General features: G+C 42.7%; 1 protein-coding gene across 2 annotated transcripts in view; it reads right to left on the bottom strand.

Moving 5' to 3' along the window:
• Positions 1-20,869, bottom strand: part of SRC (SRC proto-oncogene, non-receptor tyrosine kinase) — an 89,087-nt gene that overhangs the window by 14,554 nt on the left and 53,664 nt on the right. The window contains exons 3-7 of one of the 2 annotated variants that reach the window (XM_079979449.1): positions 18,522-18,767; positions 18,044-18,143; positions 15,297-15,314; positions 3,768-3,866; positions 1,171-1,274 (exon numbers count right to left, since the gene is read on the bottom strand). In XM_079979449.1, coding sequence (XP_079835575.1) covers positions 1,171-1,274; positions 3,768-3,866; positions 15,297-15,314; positions 18,044-18,143; positions 18,522-18,759 — 559 coding nt within the window. In that variant the 5' untranslated portion in view covers positions 18,760-18,767. The remainder of the gene's footprint in view (positions 1-1,170; positions 1,275-3,767; positions 3,867-15,296; positions 15,315-18,043; positions 18,144-18,521; positions 18,768-20,869) is intronic. The other variant, XM_079979450.1, reaches the window with a different exon arrangement.

Here is a 20,869-nt window from a genome sequence, read left to right on the forward strand (position 1 = left end):
TGATGCTTGATCCCTCCATGTGCTTATGCCCATCTTGACATGCCAGTCACATAGGACAGAAATGGGAAGGCCAGGGCAAAGGACACCCACAGCTAAACTCTGCTCGCATGGCTTTTATTTCTGGCACGCGTGTGTTGCTACTACCAACTGGTTCCTACAATGCCACTCACACCCAAGCACAAACTTCATTAAACCGCTCCTATAAACACAACAACAAACTACCCCTGGCAGCAAGGATAGGAGGGAACTGCAGAGTTCCTTGTTGCCATTGGTTACCCAGCTATTCCCAGCTCAGTGACCCAGTTTCAGCACCATTCCTTTGTAAAGAGGACAGGCACAGGACCAGAATCTCTGTTTACGTTAGATATTTAAATCCCATCCAGTTCTTCACCGATCAGATCAGAACAGGGCAGGAGTCAGAGAGAGTACTGCTTGGCTGACAGAACATACTATGGATAGCATACAAGGAGAGAGGGTGAGGAGGGGAACATGGACATAGCAATAACACAGACTCTTGGGTTAAGATACCTGATATTAAGAGCCTTGGGCCAGAACGAAAAAGGACCAGGGCTCTGGAATTGAAAACTTCCAATGCTGTAAACTCCCATTAAAAGTGAGTCCATGCACATTTGTGGCAGCTATAATGCTGAACTGCCAGCGCTACTCACCAATTATTATTGCTTGTTATTATCCTAGTTAAGTATCTCAAGATAAGAGCCCAGCTGGGGCAAGTTCATACTAGCACTCTGAACTTTCCCCAAGTTGTTTCAGCAGCCCAAGGCTGTCCATATCCTTGTGTCTGTAGGCCCCTCCTCACCCTCCCTTTGCAGCAGAAATACCTGCACTTGGAAGCAGTTCTTTAGTGCATCTCTGGTTGAGTCAAGACGCACATCCAGAATGGCGACTCGCCCAGAAACACACTTCATTGATCATCTGAGGCCACCTAATACTTACACCTGCTAAAGTAAGTCTTTTGGGCTTTACTTCCCAATTTAAATTCGGAAAGAAAGAATGCACTTTGGCTATCAGAAGTTTAGGAAGTGGTCTTTTAAGAACATGGAAAACCCAGTACTGTCCCGGATGCAAGGGAAGTGAGCTCTGAACACCAGCTTGTTCTCATAGAAACTGCTATTTCGAGAGATGTTAACTTTCTCAATAAATTGCCATTACCTTTTGTTGTCTCACTCTCTCTTGCCAAGAATGTCCCCCGGGGATTCTCTGGATTGAGTAGTAACCGTTCTGACTCTCGGCGGGTTATCTTGCCAAAATACCACCTACAATAGTGGAATACACATGAGCATGGGAGAGATCCCATTTTGCCAAGTTCTTCCAGTCACTGTTAACTTTTTTAAATACTGAAGGATCAATCTTCTTATTAACACACAGCTTCTACATGGCAAGTGCCTGGGCCAAGGGTTTTTGACCAACAGGAAGCAACACTACACACTTTTCTTCTGAATGTTCAAACTGAAGTGCTAAGCCCTCATACTTTGGGTCAAGAGCTTGAAAGTAGGGCTCTATAAAATATAATAATAATTATGACCTCCCCAGGAATACCTTGCAGCTCTGAAATTAATTAGTAGGTTCAGGACAGACAAAAAAAAAAAAAAAGAAGTGCAACAAAGCATAACCCATATGTGAAAAATCACTGTCATAAGATGTGATGAAACCACTGACTCACTTGGCTTTAAAAAAAGATTTTAGACAAATTCATGGAGTATAAAGGCTACAATTCCTATTTCCAATGTTCAAGTATGAATGCCATTGCTTATGTTACCAAAATAGCACTGCCCACAAACAAACAGAGGTATTGGTAGGCTTGGGGGAAGGTTTGTAGAAGCAACATATCATTGGGGGTGGGGGGAGAAATTAAATGGGGGAACCAAAAAATGTGCAAATAAGGATTAAGTACAGTCAATATAAAATGCTGACTGACTGTTGGGGGGGGGGGGACTGGAAAATGCAGGTTGTGGGAGAATAAGATTGCAGTTTTCTGGAGGAAGGCACTGGATAGGAACACTCCAGACACTGCTTGTGGGTTTCCCAGAGGCATCTGACTAGCCTCATCCCAAAAAACAATACTAAAATAGATGGACATTTGTTCTGATCCAGCAGAGCTCTTTTTACGTTCTTACATAAATCACTTATCCTAGGATAAAAGACAACATTCTGAAATGCACTGAATTTTGCCAAGGGCTGCTAGATTCTTAACTCCTTAAAGACTGATAAGTATGTGAATGCCAAGGCTGAAGGAAGCTCCTGTGTTTTCATGCCAGGAAAACATTGTCCTGATCCATGGTCCTGTGAGAGGCATCTATGGCCCAGACCAGGCCTCAGAAGTGTTAAATACTCATTCTACAGTGTTTCTCTAAGAAGGGCCTAATCATCTGCAGCTCCTTTTGTACACACTGTTTCTTACATGGGGGTAATATCAGTGGAGGGGGGAAGCATTTTGTATGAAGGAGTTCTCATTTACAGACTTTTATTCCATCTACAGATATTAAGTTAGATCACTGGAAAGTCGGGGGTTCGTCACCACAGTTTTCTATATTCTCCTTGCCACAAAAGCTGCAATGTGAAAAACAAAGCCTGTTCCAAGCACCAAAATGTCATCCGAGGATTGGAGAAACAGGCCACAAAGTCAGGAGGTGTTTCAAAATCCTGTTAAATTTTCCTGGATGGTGTGCAAAAATGTTGAAGATTCTGAACCCATTCTAAGAAGCACACCAATGTCATGGTAGCACTCATAAATGCTTATTCCACTCTAATGATCAAATGGTAACCTCCATGTATGAATGAGTCTTTATGGTTTTAACAAACTATAGAGCAAGCTCATATTTTTTTATGGTCATAAACATTTCTGTCAAATGCTAAACTGCTCAGAAGTTCAAAAATTTAGTACCTACTAGTAAGGTGGAAATATCCAGTAGTGCACTATCCAAAAGTGACTTAGTTGGAAAGCAAACTTCAGTAATAAATAAACTGGATAGCTTCAGTAGGTACATGCAGGACATTAGGAACTGTACATCATAAACCGAACTGGATGGTATGAAAGGTTCACTGAGAGCAGGGCTAGGGGACCTGTCACCCTCTAGAGGTGGTTGGACTCTAGCTCCCATTAGCCTCAGCCAGCATGGTCAATGGTGAGGGATGATGGGAGTTGTAGTCAAACAACATCCTGAAGGCCAGAAGTTTCCCAAGCCAGGTGTAGGGAGTGAGAAACACATAGTAAACAGTTAACGAATAGTTAGATCTCTCTCTGAGAGATGCATGTGATTTATACAATCATTGACATTATTTTTTTCAGATATTGTGGTATTCACTAGTGTTTTTTTCCCCACAGAAGAAACCAGTGTTTTTCAAAAATGGCGCTGAACATCTAATAGGAAGGCAAGACTAATCATATCTTAAAAGCCAGCAAGTTGCTATAGGACCAATTAGCCATACACATCACTCAATTACTCCACTCTTGACCACTGAAGTTGGCTTAAAGATGTATGAGTGAACTGATTCAACCTCAGAGCATTGTGTCCAAGCAAAGTGATACGAGAATTCTAGATACAGTGTTCAGTCTGAGACCACTCTTCCACACAGCAACTAAAGGATAAATACATGTGTGAACTATCCTACTGACACAAAGTCAGGAATTATCTGGGGAAATGAGGGGTGCCCCTGACTGTTATGGCTAGAAGGCTTGGGTTAGACACTAGAAGGCTTGGCAGAAGCATTGCACTGTTTATCAAAACTATCTAAAATATTTCAATTACTCTTCAGCCTGGATGGAGTCTGAGGGTGCAACATAGTTACTGGGGATGTAGCCTTTCTGGCCAGTTGTGAGCGAGTGAGCCAGCCACCAATCTCCTTCCCTGCAAAACACAAAACAAAGAAATATATCAGTGAAGATAAAATAGGTCAAATTACCTTCCCAACTCACTGGCATCCCCCGACTCCCCTGCTGATTCCAATCCAGCTCCTCTTGACCCCACTGCTTAGACTAGGGCTAGTCAAACTGTATACTTGTGGCCTACTCTATGTTTGCTTGTGGGTCAGAATTCTGCAACCCCTTCGTGGATGGTGAAATTCAACAAAGTAGTTGGTGGTAACCAACATTTTGTGTGTGTGTGTGTGTGTGTGTGTGTGTGTGTGTGTGTGTACATGAAGGTACTTCCTGAACAGTCTTGTCCCTCCCCTCGAAGCTGATCAGTAGGTAATCCCTTTGCTTTTTCAGTAGGTATAAGAGAAAGCAACATTACATGTACAGAAAATACATACAGTTTATGAAATGTTGTTATTGATTATGTTATTTATGTTAAGGCATTTATATCCCACCTTTCTGAATAAAAATTCTGCCAAGGTGGCTTAAGCATACATTGATTCAAATTTGGTAGGGCTGCTGGGAGCCAAATCTGATTTGCACTAGAGATGCTTGAGGAATTCAGCCTTTGTGAATTCCTGCACAAATAACTTGGGGTCAATCTGCAGGTTGGAATTTTGCTATTCGTTGTATTTTGCACTTCTCCAAAAGTTGCAACACTGTTCTTGGACATGTAAATGTCTCAAAATACACTTTTAAATATCTATATTCTTTCAAAATACATTTACATATGTATTAAAATGCATACTTAAATAAATATTGAGAGGATTTTTTTAAAAAAAATAAAAATCAGATTAATGTGGAAATGAATCAGAATGGAATTACAGGTGAAACCATGCAAAAAGGGACACAGACCAAAATAAACAGAAGTGCCCATCCCTAAGCTTGCAGAACATGGATTGGCCATCCTGGCTTAGACAAAAAGAAGAGGATGTTGATTAAATAAAAACCTATTCACCCAACAAAAACAGTTTTGCATGATTTATGTGATATATTCCAATCAAACAATGCAGGATTTCTTTGCAGCGAGCTCTTCAACCCATGTCTGGAGTGCCGGTAATGAGGATAACTCAAGCAAATAAGGTGGTCTCCATAGCAACTGAACTGTGTCATTATCTGAGATTCCACAGCTGGCACCTTATTAGTTTGGTTAAATGACAAATAACACAAGATCCTTTTAAATAAGGAATTTCCTTACTTAAAAAGGCATGTCAAGTACCCATTGAAAATACCTTTGGAGCCATTTGAATCTGAACCAAATCTGGCTGCTGTATGAAGCATTGGAAGTCCAAGAAAGCAGGGTTGGGAATGGGGAGGAAATAGGCACACAAAAACAAAACAAAACAAAAAAAGAAAAATTGTGATAATAAAAAGGGAACACACAGCTCAAAAGCAAAAGTTTTTTTAAAAAACGCACAAGAGCATAAAGCAATACTAGGAACATAACATTAGAGTACATACATGCAGCCCAGGGGGGTGGGGTGGGAGAGAATAAGAAATGAAGGAGAAACTATATCCTAGAAAAGGACACAAACATGCTGCATCTGAAGTCGGTAGACAAAATGCTACTTGGTTGGATAAGCTAAACTATGCAGAATAGGTAAGGCAATGTAGTCTGGGGATTATGCAATCTTCTGAGTTGCACAGAACTCCTCCATCAAGCAGAAATGTAAAGGCAAAGAAATGTGAAACACACATTTAACAAACTTAGCTTTAGTCGCTCTCAATAGCTTTAGTCATGGGCATAGCCAAGGGGAGGGTGGTGGTGGTGGGAGGCAGCTGCTCCCCAATCAAATAAATAAATAAAAATACTTAACTAACTAACCAATTGTGTTGCAGATAGCTTGGTTCTGCCCCCCCCCCATTGATTCTGCTTCCCCCTTGCCACCCAACATAAATCCTGGCTATGCTCATGGGTTTAGCACAAGCAAAATGGGCCACTCTCTTAACAGTTTGGAGAAGCCAGTTGTGATCTCCTGAGCTCCCCTCACCACAGGCAAACTGCACCCCTCCTACCTAAAATATCAACACCAACATTAACTAACATTAAGGTATGTGCTGGCAAGAAAGGGTGGAATCAATGCACAATTCTACAGCCCGCTCCAATTTTTTAAACCATGGTTGTAAGATTGGGGCCATTATGTCTATTAACCAATTGCTTATTGGAGAAGGATGTAGAAGAGATCAGAACTGAGTAAAACAAGCTGTATGGAAAAGTACCAGTATCTTACTTTGCAATTCTACTTGCAGCCTAGGATTCGCTGGGACACATGTTCATACCATGCTGGGTTTTATCCAACTACATTATACTTGCAGTAAGCAAGCATAGAAATCAATGGACCTAAGTAAGTCATATCTGTTCTGAGCAATGGCTACAACCCAGTGACTTCAGAAGCAGCGAGCTCAGGCTTTTACAGAAATTGTAGCTAGCAAGACTTGATTGAGAGGATGTTCAAAGCCACACTCCATCACTCTACCAAATTATGTAAAGCTGCTGTCTCTCCTAGAAGAAACTAAGTAATGCCAAACTGCAGAAGTGTTGAATTCTGAATGGTTTGTTGTGGATTTAGGAAAGCAGAATAAGTGCAATACCCACACAGGAATTTAATACACCAAATATGTTCTGGGCCCAGTAGTGTCAGGTAAGAAATTTGAGTCTATCTGCATCCCACACAGGACATAGCACTGTAAATGCAATATATCCTGGGGCAAAGCAGGTCAGAGGGTGAAGAATGCAGGCAGGACTACTCCCCCCCCCATCCCAATCCCCAGGCCTGCATTCTTCTTTTCTGTGCTAAAATGACTAAGCCCCAAAGCACTCATGGAATGTCCAGGTGGCTTGGAATGTCTTTATCTTGCAGAATCACACAGAGACTGCCACTGGCAAGGAGGCAGCGGGTGGGAAATAGTTGGTCTAACTCTCCAAAATGCCTGGGAAGGGGGGGGGGGGGGGGGGGCTGTACTCTCCAGTCAAGTGCCAACCTAATGTTTCTTCCTCCATAGGTTTCTGGATTTTACTGACTCCCCTGTCACGGAGTTACTGTATTTTTCGCTCTTTAAGACACACCAGACCATAAGACGCACCTAGTTTTTGGAGGAGCAAAACAAGAAAAAAAATATTCTGAATCCCAGAAGCCAGAACAGCAAGAGGGATCGCTGCGCAGTGAGAGCAGCAATCCCTCTTGCTGTTCTGGCTTCTGGGATAGCTGCGCAGCCTGCATTCACTCCGTAAGACGCACACACATTTCTCCTTACTTTTTAGGAGGGAAAAAGTGAGTCTTATAGAGCACAAAATATGGCAACTTTCTAAACAAAAGGAAAAATCTTCCCCACATCCTGGGAAGGTATAGGAGGGATTATATATAACCTCAAAAACAAGCCACATTATGCATCACCACCAAAAGACAATCAAATGCTGTTTCTCACATTCTCTCACAGGTTTTTAAGAAGCATGAAGGAAGCTCCGCAAAGTGAGCAACATCTGAAACTGGACACATCATGAGACACTGAGTCGGACCACTGACCTATCTAGCAGCCAGCAACTGGCAGCAGCTTTCTCAAGGTCTAGTGGACAACTCCAGAAAAACTAGTTTGGGGGAGCCAAGTGGTGGCAAAGACAATTTTTATGCTAGCTATTTTATCAAACTTTAATGGCCATCTGCAGTTCACTCCAGGTATGTTGTATCTGCAACGTGATATGCAACTGCCATGAGTTTTCCTGGCATCATCCATACTCAGGGGCACATGGAATTGTACTGGTGCAGGATCCTTGACACAGTGCTCATGTTTACCTAGTTGAATAGGAACAAATTTCTAGCTTCCAGTGTCCGTCTCTGCAGGGACAGTCAACCAGAAACTCATGCAGATTGGAAATGATAAAGGAACCTATTCCCCCCCCCACCTATATATTGGATTGATGCAGCTGAAAATCAGACTGGTGAAATCATGGCACCAGCCTGGCCAACACAGGTACCATGAGGAAATGGGACAACTCATTGCAACATGCACAGGTGACATCACCATTATCATAGAGGGAGGATGTGTGAAATAGTTCCTCTCCTCTGCAAAAACATAAAATTGCCCCATCATAGAAAACAAAATTGGTTCACATGATGATGCTAACCTTAAGCAATAAGGCAGCAGGTGACTGATTAAAGTGTAGCAAATAGTTTAGCATTTATTATCTCTGTATGGGCTCTTGGATACCCCATAAGGGGGAAAGGGCAGATTTTCGTTTACAACACTATAAAACACTGTTTGTGTTTTATATATGGTGCTATCATTTGGTTTTTCTGCCTCTGGCACTAAAAGCCATCTTTTTCATGCAAACACCCTGCCCCGCCCACATGTGCAAATGAGTTGGTAAAGCCAGATGTGCATGCCGCAGAGAACTGGAAGGATCAATGCACACAAAACAGCTGCCGATGGAGGCTGTTTTAAATGATTCCCTGCAGAATCATGTACCACAGAGTGGTGTACACAGAAGTAGCCAACAAGAGGAGCTATTTAAAATGCTGCCTACACAGTGGGTGCACACCAACTTAATGTCTCAGTTCAGCAGGTTGTTTGATGGGAGATTCACAGTACTACGGATAGAAGTACAGTATGTAATCTGTGTATCAGGAAGATACCTCACCATGGAGAAGTTATATAAAATGATGGATTCAAGGTTACATCAATGCCCAAATGTTTGTTTGGGTTGGTAAATCCTGCATGCGATAAGTTTTCCCACCTACGTTGGGAGCATGGGTTGATAGCAGGCTTTTAGACAGAAGGGTCTTCTAAACCTCAGGCATGTTCCATCAGCACACCTGACACCTGCAGTCCCAACATGAACTGAGCAGAAACTAGTCCCTGGTGCAGATTTATACTAAATGGGGAAAATGACAATATTCCCCCCCCCAAAAAAAAAAAAATATCAGAGACCAAGGGCACATTCTAGCCAGGCAAAAACACTCATGATCATGCAAAGTAGGAATGGTTAAAGATGGCCTGGGCAAAGCAGGTGTGGCTGGTGAGGGTTTGTGTCCTGAGGAGGCTCAGACAGATAAGCCTGGGGATTGCATTTTGGCCTGAAGGTTCCCCATCTCTCTGCTACCTGAAAGGTTGGAGGGGAAAACTCCTTATTCCTAGTGATTACATATTTTCTCACAATAGATTACCCAGCTATTGCCCAGAATGCAGACCATTATGTAAATGGGGGGGGGGGGGAGAGCAGTATGTTGATATTGTTTATGTAACTTGTCCAAATTTTATTTGCTGTTAACAAACTGATTTATTAATTGTGACAATGCTTCGGTTACTGTTTTCGGCTTTATAGTGCCAGCACACTGAAACTGGATCCATTCCTATGGGAAAATAAGACAGTATGCCAGCCCGTTAAAAAGGGCTCCAAGATATTCCCCCCACACACACACACACATGGCTGTTACCCAAGAGAATTATTGTAATTGGGGCAGAAGTGGGAAGAATGCCAGAGAACAGTAGGAATGTTATTCACTCGAGAAAGAGGCTGCAAGAAGCAGCCTGAATATTAGAAATGAGTGATGCTCCCCTTTTCTCCTTCTGTGATATTTTGCTGTCCCTGTTTAATTTGCTGCGACCACAAGGGAAAACTGAGCTTTTCGTTCTTAACCCCTGCAATTTCTTCCAAGGGAGTCCTGAGAGAGACCTTCTGAAGATTATAAACTTTTCAGAACAACCTTCCTGACGAGTGAATAACTAAGCAGACACAAATTGTGAAGGATAAATCTTCCTGGTTTGGAGCCTGGCAAGAACTTGGGTTCAAAGCTCTGTTCAGCCCCTATGAAAAGCGAGTGGCTCTCAACAAGCTGGTCTCTCTCTCTTCCTCTCAGCTTAACCTACCTATACAAGAGGCTGCCTCAACCCCTGTCTTCGCAGCTTGGGAATCCTTACTTGGGATCGATTTTACTGTACACCACTTAAATAAATGGTTTGAAGTGGCCAAAGCAAACAGAGTTGTTGGGATGATAAAAGGGGTAAGATAAAAATAGGAAGATATGCCACATTGCCCTGAGCTGATTGGAGGAAGAGTGGGGTGCAAATAGGTATGGAAGGAGTGGGGGGTTTACAAGGCTACAAAGCAAACCCTTTCAGTGCAAAAACTCTCTCCTCATCACTGGCGACTCCACCTTAGATTCCTCAACACTCCCAGGGGCAGAGCTTTCTCTGAGTGGTGCCTTCCCTAAAGAACGCTCTGCCAACTGAAGTTTGCCAGGCTCAGTCTATTTATTGTTTCTGGAGGCTAGTAACATGATAGCACTGTACACAAAGAAGAGAGCAGAGGCTTGTTCTCTGTTGCTGCAGAGGGCAGGAGTAGATCCAGTGGGCTTAAGTTAGAGAGGGGTAGAATTTGACTGAACAGTAGAGGGAAAGGAAGAGCAGTTTGGCAAGGGAACTAATTACCCACAGGGTCGGTGGGCTCTCCCACGCTGGAGGTCTTCAAGCAGGGCCTGTCAACTGTCTGCTGAAAGTGCTCTAAGGTAGCCTTCGCCAAGCTGGGGTCCTCCAGATGTTTTTGGCTACAACTCCCATCAGCCCCAGCCAGGACTCATGGGCGAAGGGCACAAAGTTGGCTAATACAGTGGTACCTTGGGTTAAGTACTTAATTCGTTTCAGAGGTCAGTTCTTAACCCGAAACTGTTCTTAACCTGAAGACCACTTTAGCTAATGGGGCCTCCTGCTGCTGCCGTGCCACCAGAGCACAATTTCTGTTCTCATCCTGAAGCAAAGTTCTTAACCCAAGGTAATATTTCTGGGTTAGCGGAGTCTGTAACCTGAAGCGTATGTAACCAGAGGTACCACTGTACTGCTCCGTCCACCCCTGCATAAAGGAGGGGGTTGACTTGATGGCTTATGAGATTGCCCTGCAGTTCTTGAAGGGAAGGTGGCTTCTGCAAGCAGTGCAATTCTTAAGCAGATTCTCCCCTCACCACCACGTCCTCCCGACAGAACCGTAACAGCAAATAGGGTGAAGTCTAAAGAATGTGCATTTAGACCCATTCTATCCCTGAAGTGTCCCAGTTAAAAATACAAACATTGGATGTATGGCCATAACCTAGGGTTGCCATATTTCAAAAAGTGAAAATCCGGGTTTCCCCAGACATTCCTCAGAAAATTTCTCTTGGATGCAATTTTCAACAGTCGAATCCCATCTATGTCTGGGAAATTCGAGATGTATGGCAGCTCTACCATAACCCCCACAACTAGGTTTATAGAGCCACGCAGGCTAATGCAGTCCAAACACAGTGAGTTCTGGGCATGTTTGGGGCTACTCATGAATACAAACATTCCTAGGTGCATAGCAGTATACCAGGTGTGTGGAACTAATATCTGGCTGGCCTTGGCAGAGGGACAATGTATTATACTAGATCTGCAGGCTAAAGTCATCCGAAGTATGCCTGGCTAGCTGTTAATATGGCACTATTTTCACATGGTGCACAGCCAGAAAGCATCTAAACGCTGCTATGCAGTGATGCACGAGCTACCACTTCTAAAATAACAGGTACTCCTCACCCAGGCTCTGTTTCTTAAACTGTGTAAACAGAAGGAAGATAGTGAGGTACAAATGAGGAAGAGGAAGCTGCAAAAGGAAAAATCCAAGTAGAAGGAAAGCCCCAAGTTCCCCGTCCTGAATAATGTCACAGGGAAGTACAGCTTGAGCAAGCACATGCCAGGAAAATCCATTGTAAGTAGGGAGATCATGCTATCTTCTCATCTTTGGGTGTCGGAATACTAATAACCACTCCCAATCTGGTGACTGCTTAGAGAGGTTCAGAAGTTCCCCAGGGTATATGTGCTTCCCCATCCACTTCAGAGGAAGGACATGCCAGCTCCTATGAGAGGGCTACAGATAGACCTCTCCATTGGAATGAATGGGGAAACCCAGAGTCAACTTCTGTCTGGGTCAATTTAATCCACACACTGCAAATCCATTGCTTGGGAAACCTCAATGAATTTTAAAACAGAATGTTGATTAAGATAAAACTTTTTTCCAGAGCCAAGCTGCTAGGTCAAGGCACTGCATGAGGCTGCTTTCTTTCGAAAGACATAAGCAACAAACTGAACGATTAGAACTTCTGAATCTATCTTGTACGGTACTAAGCGATTATCTATGTTCATCTATCTTTCAAGTAAAGGTATCCACTTCTACTAAAGGCAGTCAAAAATGGCTTCCTCTCCTCTGCATACCTCTGACTCAGGTGGGGCAGGCAACTACAGCCACAGCTATGGAATTATATGGCTGGGTCAGCACAACCTGCCAAATGCAGTGTGTATCTCTCAGAAACTTCCTCCCCTCGCAACATGTTGCTAGGCAGAAGGCCAGGCACCTTAGCTATTCAAAAGATTGCAGTTCATTACTGCTACAGTATCTCTGTGAGAAACACGCTCTTATCCTAAACTCCAACAGTGAAGCGATATTGGATATTGTGAAATACATAGCTTGAGACTCATTTCTCCTCTACATGCTTCAGTACAAAGCCTTTAAAAAACCACCTCATCTTCCTATGAGGGCTATTCTGTTCTCGGCGTTATTTATACCAGAGGCAGCTGTGAAGCTGCCAGCGTTCACAATATTGTATTTAGTTCATTTGAAGCGAAAGAATGCACACTTGCTTTGTACCTGGAAAGTATGCCAAATAGCCAAAGACCAGAGCTTTCAGTATTCAAAAATGTCTATTTTTGTTTCTGCTGTTTTAAAAATAAGGAAAATATTTAGGTTTTAAATACTTACCTGCGGAATTTAAGTTTGGATATCAGCAATACTTACGTTTTTTATAGTGAGAAGTTCAAGGAGGCAAACCTGTTCAAGGATAGTTCTACAACAATGGGCAGGCAAGCGTTTGCCATTTTGGCAGAGCTGGCCAAGACGTCATGATAATTTGGCCATACCAAGTGGCACTCCTCTTTTTAACACAGTTCACAGTCCACCCAGATGCTATCCAGTGGAAGACTCGTTTTTGTGATAGGGAGAGCTAGGCAACAGCACTAATGTGCTTTTGTGCAACTCCTTTTGGCAGGTCTTGGTGGACAGATCCGTCTCTCTCACTCTGCCAGCCTAAATGGTGCTTTAAAAGCTGCCATCTGGTTTTGCCACATGAAAGTTCTATTCTTGCAATCTGAATGAAATGACTGATGCCCCACATGCACAAGCTGAGCCACTTCTGACCACTGTGCTAAAACAGTAGGAGTGGCTGTAAGCCACCATAAAATGGAGAACCTCTATTGGGATACTTCCATTCATAAGCTGCAGGGGTTCATTATATCACCACGTGCAAGCACCTGACTCCATACTGTCTGATGTATCCCTGAAATGTGGAGGCTAGTGGTGGTTGCTCCATGGTACCAAGAAGAACATTTTCTAAAACTCTGCACACACTCAAACAATTTTTTGCTACTTCATATGTTCAATGCCTAAGCCCTTGACAATGAAAATAGGTTCTAGCACCCTGACCTGGTCCAAATAAAAGTCCTCAGTCAGGGCTCCAAAGAAGAAGAACAATGCAGAGCTCCATTTCCTTTGCACCATTCACAGGATTGTTTTAAAAGCCACAAATAGATTATTAGAACATTAATATTGCAAGAGAAACTTTAGCTGCGAACGTTTACCGGCCTGACCTTGACTAGGATTTTTATATATATATATATATATATATATATATATATATATATATATAATTACTTGGATTAGAATTTTAAGAAATGTTGTAGAGGAAAACAAGGAGGAAGTCAGAACCACTTGACTTGTGCAGAGCATATATTTTGGCCGGGCCAAACAGCAAGGTCTCAGGAAAAGCAGCTGCTTAATCTCTAGGTCTTAAGGTTCAACAGGTATATAATGCTTGCTGGCTACCCCTGCATGGGTAAATGTGTTCAGACCAAATATAAAATCCTTCTGCTGCAGCATTTTCTCACCTCCTGTCATGAACTTCATGAATGCATATTGCATTCAGAGGCTAGTAACATGAAGTTGGGTCAGTGAAAAGAATCTCAACAGCAGATGTGGAGAACAGAAAGAGGAATACACCCTTTGTCACCTTCATTTCCCCATGAGATAGAGAGAGGGGGGGGGGGGACTTGTAGACTTATCTGCCTATATCCCATTACAGTTGATTTAAACAGACTAGGTATGTGTAGGATTATAGCCCTAGGCAAGTAAGCAATGAATGGGAGACGAGATAAATGAAATCATATAAGAGCTGGAATAATAAGCTTAAATGAATGGTGCTTTCACACTCATAATCTTTGCTGGATACAGCCAGCTCAGTTGACAACACAGGCAGTTCCTTCCCTGTATCACCACAATTCAACCAATAGTCCATAGTGCACCATTATTTTTCTCAAAGTCATCTGAATCTGAGTTATTTGGACATCTAAGGGGCCACAGGAGTCCCACTCCTGTTCCAATTCCTCCATGGTTTATTGTGCATTCAACTGGAGTGAAATCTACTTGTCTCCTTCCCAAGTCCATTTGTCCCTCACAGGAAGAATGTCTACCCACATGGTTATAAGCAGAACAATAAGAAGTCTGGGATACACCTACATGATTTTAATGTACTTCAGAGGAGGCAGAGCCAGCTTTATGTACTCAGTTCCTATTAAAGCATATGCAAACTTTACTCAAGTAAGGCATATGGTACTACTAGTGGGTCCCATTTCCCCCTATGAATTGAAAATTGCTGATGGTCTTGTTGAACCACTTGACTGTTTTGTTTGCCTGTTGTAGCAATTGTCATCTGCTGTGCAACATGCTGTATGATTTTTAATTCTTTTTTTTACTGCTTCTTTTATTTCTTATAATGTATTTTATCGTATTTATTGAATTTGCATTCCAAAGTAAAATGAAATATAACAAAAGAGGCAGTCAAAACGCAATCAAAAATCAAAATCAATATGTAATGTGGACATGTAACAGACCCCCTGAATGAAGCTCATGGACTGCTGGTAGTGCACAGACTGCAGCCTGGAAACCCCTGAGCTACTGGACAACTCATACAAAGGTACTTAATGATGCCTATTTATGTTGCCCAGAACTCTGATTTTTCTCCTGTTAGAAGGTTGATCACCATGACTAAGAATTTATCTAACTCAGACACCTCCGCTCCCCACATTCCAGTTGGAAACAAAAAATAATAATGCATACATAACACTCCAAAATCTAAAATTCAGTTGAAACAACACTTCTAGAATATATCATCTGCTTGGTTACAAAAGTAAAAATGCTCAAAACCAATGTTAAAACTCCTGAGTCTGCAAATGAGAAGAACCATAACTTAATGCATAACATTGCTCTCCCTCCCAGCCCCAAAGTGCAACCCACCCAATCCTTTCCCCCATAGTTCAGACATCAAAGATCAGGTTAGCTTTTATTGCTTATGCCAATCAAATAGAAGATACACACCTGACATCCACCTTTCTCCTAAATGAAAGCATGAGGAGCAGGATATAAGAGAGAAAGAGACAGGGCTTAGATTAAAAGAAATGCAGTTTTGAGATGCTTTTCAAAATGGGAAAGATGCATACACAAGTGCTAATAGCCATAATACGGTGGTTTTCAAAATGTATTCCTAGGAACTCTGGTGTTCCTAAAAAGCTTATCAGTGGTTCCCCAATAAGAACATATATTGAGGTAGAAAACTAGCCAGTGCGCTGCATGAACTAACCACCTCAAGTTTCTCTGAATACACAGAGGTTTCTTGGTGCACAAATGGATATGGGAATCAATGTAGAACATTTCTAACTGCCACCCTTTCCAGTGATTCTGTGATAGTAACAGGACAACCAACAGCTTCCAGTCCTGAAGATGGGTTTTTCCACTGAATGTGAAACAGTGAACTTGCAACATTCCATTCGCCAAGCCACAAACATTTCAAGTTATGATTTGAAGAGTGCAGGAACTCAATTCTGCTCACTCTAGAAGACTCCAGTCATCTCTTTAATTGAGGCAACAACTACAGGTGTCAAAATGACTTGTAGCTTTAGGTTGGCTAGGACAAAGTGCAAGTAGATAAATAGGTACCACTCTGGTGGGAAGGTAAATGCCGTTTCTGTGCGCTGCTCTGGTTTGCCAGAAGCGGCTTAGTCATGTCGGCCAATAAAGTGAGATGAGCGCCGCAACCCCAGAGTCTGCCACGATTGGACCTAACAGTCAGGGGTCCCTTTACCTTTACTCCTCTCCATATGAAAACTGCTGCATTGGAACAACCCAAAAGGTCCAGACCTATGTCTCTTAACGGGTTCCACAGGAAAGTTCACAAGTAGTTTATGATGATGAACCATCTCCCACATACTGTTTGTCCCCAGCATCTTGCACCAAGCCACCCATTGCCTGCTACAGGAAAGGGCAGCAGTTTAAATAAACATACCTTTAAAAGGAATAAAAATAAAATAAAATAAAAACTAATCACAACCTTTTCTAAAGGTCTCCCATTGTTCTGGGAAACTTTAAGGCAGGAGTGGAAGGACTCCAGAAGGCCAGAGAAGCCCAGACAGCCCAAAGGGCAGAAGCAATATTTAGACAGCAGAGCAATGAGTGGAAAATGCGTTCGCTGGAAGGAAGCAGGGGGAGGGCCCAACATCTGCTATGAAGAGGCCACTTCCATCTGCCCAGTCATATGGCAATAATATCATTAATTGTTTACAATGTGCTTTTAATGTGCTAAGTGCTCTATTGTCTTTATCCCGTTTCCCTCCACAATGATCCTACGATGTAGGGCAATATTATCTCTCACCACATAGGACAGAATGCAACCATTTACTCTCTTCTTTCATTAGACTGCTAAATGCTCCCAGGAAATATTCCCCCCCCCCCGGCTGGGTAAAAATACCTTATTGCCATGTTTGCCAAGTATCCTATGAGCTGAATCTGGACTGCTGAAAAGTTACACTTTCACAATATCCCAACTGCATAAAGGACCCATGGCAGCAAGATGTAGGTGCATACACACATGTGAGAATCACTCCAGAAGCCATCCCATAGATGCTCCCTTCTCCTCCTTCCATGCTGCAGAAGGATGCTGCAGTCCTCAGCAAAAACGTTTTACATTTGAAAAATGCCATAGGAAATGAGGAAATCAAGCAAACGTTTTACATGTGAAATCACAGTGGGATCTCAGCTGAGAATTCCAGTGCAGCCATTGTACCAACCTTGGAAATTGGGACTTGTGACTTCCTGTTACAACCCCAAACAGGCTTTGCTGTTGACCGATTGGACCTCCATGGCTTCCCAGGCATTTGCCCTCTTATCTCTATCTTTCAGTAGAAACTCAAGCTCAAGCTTATTCCACATGCTTCGCATGCTGATCAAAGCACAAGGCTTGACCCATTTGGCGTGTGTGCCTTAGTGTGGTACACGTTGTTTGCTCCTGCCTTGTTTGATGATGTTGAATAAGTGGGTCAAGGCCTAATTACACGTTACAGGGGACATGTGGCTGCCTCCCCCCCCCCCCCCGCTCCCCTAGCCTCCCTGGTATTATTTAGTTAAATAAGGCACGCGACCACATTAGGCACAGCATTCTCCCCACTCCCACAAGCAGCAGCCAAAGAAGCGGAGTTTATGTATGGAAAGAAAGAATGGAGGAGGAAATGTGGAGAGTGGGCAGCCACGTAATGCCCTGAAACACATAGTTGGGCTCTCAGTCCGGTGAGGACTGCTATATGGAGAGTCCTTTCTGGAGGCTGAACCCTAAAGTCATTCTGGGGCAGCACTGAAAGCAAGAAGGAAAAGGAGGAACTAACTGCAAGTTTTCATTTACAGTGACTGTATGGCAGCCAGTGATTCCCTGCATGTACTGGGGAAACGAGCTGGAAGCTTATTTGAAGGGCAGAAGAGGAAATCAATATAAACCTAGAATCAGCACGGGATGCAACTTGGAACATCAGACGGTAGGACATCAAAACATGGATTTTGTCCCCCAAATGGTACCCCCTGCTCTCTAAGCCCAGGCATTTAAACTGACCCAACTTATCCTATTAACATCTAACAGAAAGAGCTGGAAACAAGAAAGCAAGAGAAAGGAGAAGGAAGAATTTGTCCTTTCTTATTTCCCAGCATGGGCATAGATGCTGTGCAGCAGCACAATGGAATAATATGTTTACTACAAAATTAAATGCATCCCTTAGCTCAGCACCTGGGCAAAAGGTACTTACGTGTTGTTGAGGATTTGGAGGCGTTCCCCTTTCTTGAAAGAAAGATCTGATTCTGTTCGTGATTCATAGTCATAGAGGGCCACGAAGGTGGTGACTCCACCTGCAACAAGACAAGTTCAAGACTCTAGCTGAACACCACTGCATATCAAATTTAGTCAGGGCTCTGGTTGTAAGAGCAATGTGTGTTGGGGGAATTAATATCTTGAAGCCCCTTTTGAGTACTTTTTACACTACATACAATTACATGTAAGTAGGAAGGGCAGCACTGAAGTCAACAGTCCCACCATGGTATATGAAAGTCTTACAAAGATCCCTGTGCAAAGAGTTGTGCATGGGATGGGACTGAAGACCCTGCGTTTCTAGACACACATCTACTTTGGGGAACACAGCCTTCTTGCCACAACTCCAAAAGGATGTTCATTATACACGCTATAAAAAAGTCTGGAAAAGTTCTACTCATGGTAGGAATCATACTGACCAGCCAGAGGCCCACAGCGCTGAGGAGAGGTAACCATATCAGATGTATTTGAGCCACCAAAGAGTTTTGGTTCTGTGGTAGTTGTTCCAAATACACGACTGGGAGTCCGATGAGTATCTGACACTGTGGTTTTGCTGGGTGTCTGAGAGGCAGAGCAACCACCATGGATATTTTCTGTGGATTCCAGACTGCGCCTCCGTTGACTGGGGTCTTTGGGTTTGCTCTTACTGCTCCCCATGATTCAAGCTACAGGAGAAAAGGACAGCAAACATGAAGCTATGGCATGCTCTGAATGAGCAAGTTCTTGGATTCAGGAGGACACAAAACATAATCTCACTTTGTAGGGTTGCAAGATCAAAAACTGAACAATTAAGATTAGGCAGCTGCATTTGGAGAGGTGAACTCTGCTCTGTCAACACTGTTTCAGAACAATTAGATCTCACATTTTCTTTGGTTGCAAACCCCACCTCTGGCACTACCCACGATACTTTTTCTTTTTTAAAAAAGTTTGTTAACTCATTCCATTCTAAATTTGTTGGAAGATCATTGGGGTGGAAGTTAAAAATTTTGTGGAATAAGTAAGAATCCTTGGAAACAGATTGTGGCGGGGTAGACATGTTAGTCAGGTGCAGCAATAACTACAGGGTCCTCCTGTTACACCTTAGTCATCACCATATTTGTATACTGCCTTTCCATACCATGATCAAGGCGGCTTACAAGATGAAAAGATCTACATAATTGCAAACAGGACAAAAGTAGTAATAAACAATAAATCACAACAAAAAGTGCACAGCCAAATTTCACAATTTCCAAACTAAAAATTAAGAAACGAATTTAAAGAGGAAGCAAAAAGAATATCAGTAACGCAACAAGACCCCCTAAACAATACTCCACCCAAATTAATCATTTTATTGTGGCAGGAGCTTTTTTAGGGGGGACTAGTCTACTGAAGAAGACCAGGGTCAAAATGTGTTTTTGTTCTGTGATACTTTGTGAGTTACATCTGTTCAGTTTCTTGATACTTTGGCAGCATACATTGTTGGCGTTTGCATTCTTTTGCTACTAGATCTTGGAAGATACATATTGTTTGCTTTTAATTGTAATCAGAATTCATAAAATATATTTTTATTTACCATACACATTCACATTGTCACATTGTGACAATTTTTGCTCCCTTTTTTTTAAAAAAAATCACATCTACAGTTGGTTGGGATTCGTTTCCCTTTTTGTACAGCTCAATACAATAAACCATGTAATACTCAAACATCAACTGGACAGGGGGAATTCTGATCTTGCTCTCCACCCTCAAAGGCCTGTGCAAAGCGGTGCATCTTGACCCAGCACTGAAATGTATACAATGGCTTGGCCAGATGCACCGGGGTGTGTGTGTGTGTGTGTGTGTGTGTGTGTGTGTGTGGCTAGAAAAGCCCTCTCACACACAGGATTTACACAGGGCAAATTTCCCATGGTGGTATGACAGCCAACAGGACCGTTCCTGCAGTTCATAAAACCTAGACAGCTCTATAAAGAAGGATTTTTAAAAAGAAGTACAGTGGTACCTCAGGTTAAGTACTTAATTCATTCTGGAGGTCCGTACTTAACTTGAAACTGTTCTTAACCTGAGGTACCACTTTAGCTAATGGGGCCTCCTGCTGCCGCCGCGCCGCCGGAACATGAATTCTGTTCTCATCCTGAAGCAAAGTTCTTAACCTGAAGCACTATTTCTGGGTTGGCAGAGTCTGTAACCTGAAGCGTATGTAACCTGAGGTACCACTGTATTCCTCTTAGTTTATTTTAAAAGGAACAGGGAATACAAACTGGGGGTGGTGACAGAAACAAATGGTGAGCGTAACGTTTTCAAACTTGGTTGCAGAATTCTTTTTTGCCACAGGACTCTGAGGTCAAAGTGAGAGAGATAAGTTATAAGACCAATGAACCCAGCTAGACAGAGAAGACAGTTCTGTCTGGAGGATTTCAGTCAATAGGGAATGTGAGGCTCTTGATGCTTCATTACTTACACACTGGTTGGGCCGGGATCTCAGTTGCTGAGTGACATGACTACATGTCAGCCAGACTGAAGTAAGAGGGAGGAATTGTCACAGCAAGATTCAAAAAGATTAGACCAGTTCCCTGTGTGTGAAGCCATCATCAGGAACGGATGGCAGCCATTTCCCCACTTCAAGATATTAAGGTATCATGTAGCTATTGCTAACCTATTGTGAGATTTGGGAACTTTGACTTGAAAAGGCACTGTCATTTTCATTTAAGCTTTTCTTAGGCAGAAATAAAGGCTTCCATAAGCTCAGCATACACCACAATGATCACTTTTCTTTGTATCTGAAGAAGTG

The sequence above is a fragment of the Podarcis cretensis genome, assembly GCF_951804945.1.
Source record: "Podarcis cretensis genome assembly, chromosome: 6".
In the NCBI taxonomy this organism is placed as follows: Eukaryota; Metazoa; Chordata; class Lepidosauria; order Squamata; family Lacertidae; genus Podarcis; species Podarcis cretensis.